The sequence below is a fragment of the Rana temporaria genome, chromosome 1, assembly GCF_905171775.1.
Source record: "Rana temporaria chromosome 1, aRanTem1.1, whole genome shotgun sequence".
NCBI lineage: Eukaryota > Metazoa > Chordata > Amphibia > Anura > Ranidae > Rana > Rana temporaria.
In genome coordinates, this window is record NC_053489.1 from 395,129,798 (window position 1) to 395,140,582 (window position 10,785).

The 10,785-nt window shown below is 40.2% G+C and overlaps 1 protein-coding gene across 3 annotated transcripts in view; it reads left to right on the forward strand.

Moving 5' to 3' along the window:
* The window catches only part of LOC120913054 (kelch-like ECH-associated protein 1A), a 45,605-nt gene extending 39,586 nt beyond the window's left edge, over window positions 1-6,019 (forward strand). For 2 of the 3 annotated variants that reach the window (XM_040322747.1, XM_040322739.1), the window contains 2 exons: window positions 1,098-1,274; window positions 5,083-6,019. In XM_040322747.1, the coding sequence (XP_040178681.1) occupies window positions 1,098-1,274; window positions 5,083-5,246 (341 nt within the window). In that variant the 3' untranslated portion in view covers window positions 5,247-6,019. Of the gene's footprint in view, window positions 1-1,084; window positions 1,275-5,082 lie in introns of those variants that run through there. The other variant, XM_040322755.1, reaches the window with a different exon arrangement.
* The last annotated feature ends 4,766 nt before the right edge of the window (window positions 6,020-10,785 follow it).

Sequence of the window (10,785 nt, forward strand, 5' to 3'; positions counted from 1 at the left end):
TACGGTAGGTCTGTACAGACGACCGTACATGTCCGGGCGGACAGGTTTCCAGCGGACTGTTTTAAAACAAGTCCGGGAAACAGTTGTCCGCTGGAAACCTGTCCGATCCGTCCAAAAATGGTCCGCTCGGGCCAACACACGGCCAAACATGTCTGCTGAAACTGGTCTGCGGACCAGTTTCAGCAGACATGTTTGGTCGTGAGTACGGGGCCTGAGATTTAAAAAGACAGAGCTTTTAGGAGACTCTTCGAACTGTATACAGGCAGGCATGGGTTCACTCATATCTGTACTACACTAAAGCAATCATTTTGAAATGCTAATTGATTTGCAGACTAGGGTGAGCTGGTCTGCAAAAGCTCTTGTTGCCATTTACAGTCATGCTTGGATCAAATTGACCCAGATGACTCTATGAGCTGCATCTTTATAATCCAATGACATGATGTACTAGTGCGGGCATTCTTTCGAAGGTCTACCCTGCCACGTCCTTCAAAAAATAGCTTGGATTTGTACTTTAAGAAAGGAACCAGGTGGCAAATATAGTAATTTTTGTAGTGTTTTCTGGCAAAATCTAAAAAAAAAAACAAGGCCTCTTGCACATGTATGTAATCATTTACTGATGTTCATACTCAGGATCTTGTTGTCAGAAAGATCCTGAGTAAAAAATAAAGTTGTGTTCCATAAAGATCTTGCGTATATATACGATAGGCGCGTAAACATGCGTATGCATATACAAGCTTAACATTTTTATTCATCCTCTTCTAGCTACTGTGTTGCAATTTATGAATATAGGCTTGTTTATATGTGTGTACACACGTGTATGAGCATAAATGACTGCATTTAAATGTAGAATTTGCCTTCTTTTTTTTTTTATGACTCTGAATGCACTGCTGCATTACGGCTCTTTACAACAATGCACCTGTGTTCAGATCCCTAAAACAAAACTGTATAAGGCCACAATTATTTTATTTTATTTTTTTGCCCATATGCAAAAGGCCTTGCAGAAATATTGAAATCAACAGTTTGTTTATAGATTTTGAAAGTGTTATTATGAGACTTTATCACTGAAGCCTAACATATAATAAAGTTAATTCCCACAGGAGTAGTTTCATTGGACAACTATATATATGCTGTCGGGGGATATGATGGCACAAACCAACTTAACTCTGTAGAACGCTACAATATGGATGAAGATTACTGGGAGTTTTTGGCACCCATGAAACACAAACGGAGCGCACAAGGCCTGACTCTGCACCACGGGAAGATTTATGCTCTTGGTAAGATTTTAAAGTTATGCATTTTGTACTTCAAGTGACCCTTTTTTTCCTACATAATAAACATGTCAAGCTTACCTGCTCTGTGCAATGGTTTTGAACAGAGTAACCCTTAAGCCTCGTATACACGATAGGTTAACCAGAGGACAACGGTCTGAAGGACCGTTGTCATAGGTTAACCGATTAAGTTGACTGATGGTCCGTCACGCCTACACACCATAGGTTAAATAACCGATCGTGCCAGAACGCGGTGACCTAAAACACGACGACGTGCTGAAAAAAACGAAGTTCAATGCTTCCAAGCATGCGTCGACTTGATTCTGAGCATGCATGGATCTTTAACCGATGGTTGTGCCTACTAACGATCGGTTTTGACCTATCGGTTAGGAATCCATAGGTTAATTTTAAAGCAAGTTGGCTTTTTTTTAACCTATGGTTAAATAACCTATGGGGCCCACACACGATCGGTTTTGACCGATGAAAACGGTCCTTCAGACCGTTGTCCTCTGGTTAACCTATCGTGTGTACGAGGCCTAAGCCTCCTATTCTGGGGTCTCCCACCTGTGCTCCTGGCTCCTCCTCTTCAGCCAGTGACCTCATCGGAAGCTGCTTCCTATGGGGGCACTCATGTGGGCTTGATCCTGAGCTGCGCTACCTGCATCTATAAACACAGACATCAAGGCTCAGCCCTACCCCCCAGCAGGGGCCAATGGCTGCCCTGTGAGCTGCCACTGCTCCCATGCACATCGCTGGATTAAGATCAGGTTCAGGTAAGTATAAGGGAAGTGGGGCTTCAGGCCCTGAAGGGGGATTCTGCCATACAGAGGAGGTTTTTACCTTAATGCAGAGAATGCATTAAGGTAAAAATCCTTAAGCCTTTAGAACCACTATCAGTTTAAAAATGCACAAATTGTGTAAAAGGCAATTCAGTTGTATTTTTTATGTTACATAGTGGAACGCAATCATTCAAACCCTATATTATATCACAAAATGTGACCTTGCCAATGTTTAAAAACTATATATAATTGTCCGTCAGTAATCAAAACTTTTTAATAAATGTTTATAATAAACCATCAAAATGTATAATAAATCTATTGTCCTTTTATCTTATCCGTGTGTAAAAAGAACACTCCACCTCTTGTGCTCATGAGTACTTTTCATATAGTTGTGCTGAGTGAACTCTACCACTTTTCTCTCTATGCACTCACCTGGGGTTGTTGACCCACATAGGTGTTAATGTGTCTTCCCCTTTAAGGGGCTTCAAACACATCCTGCAGATAACTCCAGATATTACCACCAGGATCACTTTCTTGATAAATCCTCTAGTTTGGTACCAAAGAAGAGATTATACGATTTTCAAATGACGAACGCCTCAATTTCTATGCTGGAGTATTCCCTAAGTCGGGACAAGCTGGGGAATATGATCTTATGATCTTCTCTTTTTGGCATGTTCCCTGACAATTTAGGATTAAGGGCTATTTCACACTATTTACCGCATGGGACACACAGGAAACCATTGTTTCCTATATGTCCCATTCACACTGGAACGCAACCTAGTGCTGCACTAAAATGCAGACATGCTGCATTTTATCGCAGCGCATCAGCCCGAATCGCACTGCCATGTCGGGCAGCGCAGTGCACTGCCCGACATTGCAGTGATAGAAGTGTACCTTTTGTACACTTCAAATAAAGCTCACATTACACTATCATCGAGCACAGCCGGCAACGTGTTTTTGTTGTGATTTGCGTTTATTAATCCACCCAATAACAAATTGGCCCAAAAAATGCAAAACACATAAAGAAACGCACAAAAATGCATTAAAAACACAAACTGCATAGGTGTTAACCAAGCCTTAAAGAGGAAGTAACCCCTCTGAAAAAAAAAAATACACCCTGAAAGACAAAGGCATAATGAGCTAGTATGTATAGCATACTAGCTCATTATGAATTACTTAACTGAGATCGAAGCCCCGCAGTGGTCCTCGTTCCCCTCCCCCGTTGTCACCGCCATCTCTCCTGGAGTGATTTCCGCGCGGGCGGCATGGTCGCCGAGGCGCATGCACCGTAGACATCGATGCCTGTCTTTTTTGCAAATATCTCCTAAACCGTGTAGGTTTAGGAGATATTTTTTGCACCTACAGGTAAGCCTTAATCTAGGCTTACCTGTAGGTAAAAGTGGTCTGTAAGGATTTACAACCACTTTAACGTGCATAGTTTAGGAGATGTTTACTGTTTCTGTAGCCCAGCCCAGCTTTTGACTGCTCAGGCACTAGTGCTTTCACGTGGGGCTTTGAGAGAGTCCTCAGCCTTGTGTAAGCTTTGACTGGGATTGACTTGTGTCTTATACAGGGATTCATCTCTTCATTGCAGGTATTAAGGGAGCAAAAAGAAGGTGAGCATAGGAAAGTAAGTATAGCTATAAAGTTATACAAAAAAGACAGCGATCTTAAATTCTAAAAAAGCAGGAACAAAGATTGTCTCTGGACAGCCGCACTCTGAAACAATTGTAGCCTTTTATTAAAAAAAGGACAGCACTACAAGTCACAGCAAAATAAAATAAAACCTGACTGCTGACTTGTTTCGCACTGAAACTAGTGCTTAGTCATAGCTACGATTAAGCACTAGTTTCAGTGCAAAACGTGTCAGCAGTCAGGTTTTATATGATTTTGCTGTGACTTGTAGTGTTGTCCTTCTTTTAATAAAAGGTTACAATTTGTTCAGAGTGCGGCTGTCCAGAGACAATCTTTGTTCCTGCTTTGCTAAGTGCATTGCCCCCGATCCTAAATTCTAGCTTTAAAGTCGCGTGTATAACCAAATCACAGGTCTACTTTGCTGCAAGAACTTTTTCCCTTTTGCAGTATTGATTTTGGCTGCTTTTTGCTGAACCGTATAGGGATAATGCAAAGCAATTTTGTTCTTTTAGTTCTAATGAGCTAATTATCATAAAATAGGCAAATATAAAAAAGAAGAGCAGGAATATATATATATATATATATATATATATATATATATATATATATATATATATATATATATATATATATATATATATATATATATATATATATATATATATATATATATATAAAAACATACATACTTGCCTAGATGGCTGCAAAGACTGCAGATTGCTCAGTTCTTGGTTCCGATCTGAGCACAGTCAGTCACTGGCTCTGTGCTCTGCCCCTCCAGTGCTCACTGGAGTTCTGGGCTGCAAAGGGAGCAGCTGGCTCAGGCTCTTAGCAGCATGCTGAGAGGCTGAGACAGATGCTGGTCAGTCATCTGGGTGGATCCCAACATTATTGTTGAGATCCCTGCAGAGCCTGGCCAGCTCTGTAAAGTCAGCAGACATCGGAATTTAGCCATCTGTCGGCTGAATATGGGTCACAGAAATGCAGTGCAGTGAAAGTAGGTGCACTCCTGTGATCCACAGGAGAATGGTCAAAATAGCTTTGGCCATACTTCTCCTTTAAGGACGTACATGGATAAACATATAAAGTGCCATCATAGGTAAAGAAATGTAAGCAGTGAAGCAGTGTATCTATGACCTTTTAACTTTCTGCCCAGTTCTTCCCAGGATACTGCCAACTATCACTTATAGTCCACCTTTATCCTAAACTAATGTCTAACATTAAAGGTTGTGTTTTATAAAAAATAGACAACCAATTTTCTATACAGTTTTGTGCTCCTCACCATATATTTTTGTACATTTATTGGCATATACATACACTGTACAGAGGTAATGACTTTTTTTTAGCATCAGATTAAAATGTCCATCAGAATAGCAACTAAAAAAGTTTTCTCTCCATAGGTGGTTTTAATGTAGAGGGTTTTCTCTCGTCTGTGGAATGTTATTGCCCTGAAAACAATGAATGGAGAGAAGTGACTGAAATGCCAACAAGTTGTAGTGGCATGGGTGTAGCTGTAACCATGGAGCCTTGTCCTAATGGCATTGATGACGCTGAAGAGACCTGATCAATAAGATTTGAAAGTCATTTTGTTTGTAGCTACATTTTCACTCAAAATAAGGGTATCGTTAGAAATAGCCGATAGTTTAAAGTGAAAGTTGAGCTTTATGATAATGAAAACTTGAAATCCATCTTTTTAATAAGAGATGTTATATTTAAAATACACAAATGCATTACACACAAACACTGGTCAAAATATACTGTATATAACTTTCCTACATTTTTGTAATATGAAATGTGAGGTTCATGCAGACGTCTGCATATGGGAAGTTATGTACACAGCAGTGTCTAGTCACTGTGGCACCATGTTTTTGGAACCCTCTAACCTTGCAATGACCATGTATTGTGTATAATGTTTAATCACTGCCACCAAAAAAAGTGTTGACAACCTGGGGCATCTTGATCTGTACAGCAGAGCTTTTCTAGCTGGCCAGGCCAAGCAGCCCTACAAAGTAATGCCAAACAGTCTGCCTATGTTTCATGCATTCTTTTGGTGCTGTCTGCTGCAGTTACAAACATGGTTGCCACTGTCATGTCTGTATTTTCCCTTAGATACATTTTGGTATGTGGTCCAGACTTAATTTTCTTCAGATATCAGAACAAGTGAAGGTGTAGGCAAGGGCAGAGAATTGGTAAAGCAGCATACTGTGAAAAGCACATGGCTTGAGAATGACATATTGCAGATGAAAAAACACTAAGGGCTATTTCACATGGGCGGACCGTATGTCCACTTTTTCATCCATCCCTGTACGGATGAAAAAGGGACATACATTGATCCCAATGAGATTGCGGGACACCCGATCTCATCCGGGTCCGCAATCCTCCGATTCTGCATACAGTGGAAAACCCTATTTTTCTATCCGTCTGCGGATCGGATGAACACGGACAGACGGCCCGTGTTTATCCGATCCCCCCCATAGAGGAGAGCGGAGATCTGACAGGGTGGTCCCTGCACAGCAAGCGGAGGTTCACGGGGCGTATCATCACAGATCCGTCCCGTGTGAAAGAGGCCTTAGATATTTAGGGGACAACCCCTAAACTGAAATTAGAAAATTAAGGAAAGTAATTGGGATGTACATAACGTTTGGTAATAGGCATCTTCCAAGGACACATTATTACTGCACTAACTGCACTTTGAAAACTATTTTTTTAACTACCATGGATGGCACAAACAAGTGTTGATCATAGTTAGAATCTAGTTTAAAAAAAAGTAAAGGTAAATAATGGCAATGTAATTGTTTCTACTCAGAATGTCAACAACAAACTGAATTATCAGTATTGGTGGACTTCTGTAAATGACCTATAAGCTTTAAAGTGGAACTATGGACAAAACATATTTTTTTATTTTGGCTACAACAAGAAAGGGCTATAGCCCCTGCTGGCTTATTTTTTTGCCATCTGTGTCCCATTGGGGAGATTTACTTTCACTTCCTGTCCCATAGCCAAAACAGCAAGTGAGAGGAAATAGTTTTAAATTGAGGGAACCAGAACTATCAGCGCTATATAAAATCTATATAATAATAATAACAACGAGTGTCCCAATTGGAAGATTTCCCTTCTATTGCTTTTCTGGGGACAACCTGAAATTTGGGATTTTCTTTTTCTTTGACTTTCAATGCCAATTTTTAACAGGGTGAATCTCCCTAACTGGGAACAGACAGCAATACAAAAAAAACTGATGGGGGTTCTAATCCAGCTCCACTCTATTCAAAACTAAAGCAAACGTTTTGCATTTAGTTATGCTTTAACACTTTCTACACACACACTAGATAGGCTTTCAAAAGCTTATGAGAGCTGCTAATTGGCTGTTCTTTTCCATATATAGAACACTTTCATTAGATTTATAGAGATGTCAGATGAATTGAATATAACTGCCTTCTATGCTAGGAGTCATACAAGAGTCAGAAGAGACTGATTTTCAGTCTGGAACCTTGTGGGGGACCAATGGAAAAAAGCTACCATTGTAACCTAATCTATATTAATAAGATTTATTTTTGATTAATTACAGATAGCCTAATCACTCCTCCATCCAAGCTATACAGCGTGGATGGACGAATCACCCACTGTATCTGTTGTATTCTGATACCCACCTGTGGTGGCTGTTGGAATACCAACACTTTAGGTTTGTAAGGATTCTGCTTGGGCACAATTATCATTTCAAAAATGTTCCTGTATCATAGCAAATATCTACTTTGAGTTTCAACCCACTACTTCAGCACCGGACCATTTCGCTGGCCAAAGACAAGAGCATTTTTTGCGATTCGGCACTGCGTCGCTGTATCTGACAATTGCGCGGTCGTGCGACGTGGCTCCCAAACAAAATTGACGTCCTTTTTTTCCCACACATAGAGCTTTCCTTTGGTGGTAGTTGACCACCTCTGCGGTTTTTTTTTTTGCGCTATAAAAATAGAGCGACAATTTTGAAAAAAAGCTATATTTTTAACTTTTTGCTATAATAAATATCCCCCAAAAATATATAAAAAAAAATATTTTTCTGCTCAGTTTAGGCTGAATGCCTATACGTATTCTTCTACATATTTTTGGTAAAAAAATTGCAATAAGCGTTTATTGATTGGTTTGTGCAAACGTTATAGCGTCTACAAAATAGGGGATCGTTTTATGGCATTTTTATTAATATTTTTTTTACTAGTAATGGCAGCGATCAGCAATTCTTATCGTAACTGCGACATTATGGTGGACACATCGGACACTTTTGACACATTTTTGGGATCATTGTCATTTTTACAGCGATCAATGTTATAAATATGCACCGATTACTGTGAAAATTACACTGGCAGTGAAGGGGTTAACCACTAGGTGAAGTAGAAGGGGTTAAGTGTGCCCTAGGAAGTGATTCTTACTGTTAGGGGCATGGCTACATGTGACACGTCACTGATCGCTGTTCCTGATGAGAGGGAACAGACAATCAGTCACAGTGTCACTAGGCAGAACAGGGAGATGCATGTTTACACTTGCCTCCCCCCGTTCTGCAGCTCTTTGACCCAGTTGCGGGACACTAGCAGACATTGAGTCCACGGGTCTCGTGGGCACGGTCACGGAGCTCGCGGCAGGGGCACGCGCCCGCATGGCGTGAATTTCAAGGTGATGTATATATACGTCACTTTGCCCAGCCGTGCCATTCTGACTACGTAAATCTACAGGAACCGGTCGGGAACCAGTTAATGCCTAATTGAAATTGCAGTTTAAATGAGCTAACTGCATTCCAAGTGCTTTAAAACAATAAATGTTTAATGTCTTACAGGTAATTTTCTTTAAAATGCAGCCATAATACATAAATGAGCCGTAATGGAGTAACCCTACCCTCCTCCCCTGCCACTTCTTGTCCCCAGTGGCGTCTGGTGCTCAAAATTTTAGGGGGTGGGGCACAAACTAACAGTATCCAACCCCCCTGGTGGCAATCACCCAACATCCCCCTCCCCACAGGAGACAGACAGCAGCGAATACCCAACACCCACACCCCCCCCAGGAGACAGACGGTGGCATGATGAGCCAGGGCCATTCTGTCAGATTCTCCTGGCGAGACATCCTCCCCCAGGCCGCACAGGAACAGGAAGTGTGCCCCTAATGGAGTGGCCACCACTACTTGTTCCCCATTTCTTCTTTTTATTTTATTTTTCCTTTTTTACCTTCTTTTCCACACTTAGATGTCAGACTTTTTTGTTCATCCGGCCTTGCCTGATTTGAGACTATATTAGCAAGTGAAATGAATACCATTGAATACTGTGATGAAGGTAACACCATACTGACCTTACAGATTCTTTAGCATAACTAGTATGATCTGGATGACTCATGACAATAGTGCCCAATCTTCTCCTCTTACTTCTATTGGATATCCTCTCTCTCTCACACGATATGCTACACTGTTCAGGTAATCAGTGTGATACAATGATGTAAGACTGGTCTGTATTACACATGTAGTTCTCATTTTGTACCTTGGCAATGTAACCTTTTTATACAACATTTTTGATAAACTAATATTGAACTAAAATGCAACTACAGTTTGAGTAGAAAAGCCTGTCCCCTGCCAACATGCTGCACAGGGGGGTATTTACTTTCTGTGAATAAACAGTGATCTCTTTGCAGAGATCTGACACCCCCCGGTGGGGGCAGAGCCAGAGCTGTCCAATAAGCAAAGAGCATAAGCTTTGCTGATTGCAGAGCTGTAGGTCTGACTCAACAGGCCACTTTGGACCTCTACAATGAAACCACTGCTTCCTCCACAGTGACCAATCATCCTGATCTGCAGCTGCTGGCAGGGGCAAACTTTTATAATCGAGCTGTGACTGCATTCTATAGCAAAATAACTATAAGACGGCAGGCAGAAGGGTGTGTTTAGAGGAGAAAACGCCTCCTCTGCTGGGATTTTTTAAATCATTTGCCTAGGCCTGTAAATTATGAAGCAGCCAAAGAAAAGTAAAAAATGATTAAAACAAGTAAATATAATACACTTTCCTATCTATTTACTAATGCTAGCAGCATAAGGCCTACAAATAGTGTTTGAGAGAGTGAAGTTCTGCTTCATCTTTTATTTTAATGTACCAAGAATGTATTTACATATATACTGATGGCACAATTGATCTTTGTGTAAAGGTTTTAGAAGGATATTACTGTAGTTCAGTTTAATACTAGCAGTGTTAAACAGACCCTGAAGTATAGCTTACTTCCTGCTGTCTGGTACACTGTATTGTGTAAAATGTTTGCTACATAATTCTAAGAATATGAACTTTGTAAGTAGTTTTTAACATATTGGTTGCCTATGATATGATATCTACCTCTGCTTTGTTCTTTGGGCTGTATTGTAAGAACATTTTTAATATTGCCAAAATGAACAATGATGGCTTGCTTAGAAACTTTAAACTGTACCTTATATACCCCAGCGCTTTTATTTTTTTGTAAATTGTAATTTTATTATGAAAATACATATTTATAGAAATGGAATTCTATGTACAGCAGAATATTAAATGATAGTTTAGAATGCAGAAGCAGTCTTTCTTCAATAAGAACTTAAAGATTATGTCAAACCAACATTCCTGATATGTGCCTGCTGTACCATGTACTTGTAAGAAAAATTATCCAGGGTTCTTTATATTGCCTTTTTTGTGTGAAATACCTGGCGTTTCTACAAGTCTCACTGCTTTCCTATCAAAAACTGACCACACTCGACACAAGAGCACAACATGATCAGTTTTCTGGTTGTGCTGGGAGCTAATCCAATAATCAGGCTTGTTTACACCCCTTTTGCACAAAAATTCACTGGGAAGACCAGTGTGCTGCTGTTTCTCCTCTACCCGTTCTCTGAGCTCATTATTCAGGTAAGAAAAGATCATGCAATCATTTATAAAAAAGGGGAAAAAAGGTATTCATAATATTTTTTATATGTATACATAAATATTTGCCTTTCATTTCTATTTTAAACTGAATGGGTTGTTTTACAAGGTGAAGGTTTACATATTATTTCCGTAAACACGCTAAGCAATGGCTGGGACCAGGAGAGTGCCTCTGAAAAGTGCTGTCCCATGTCACTA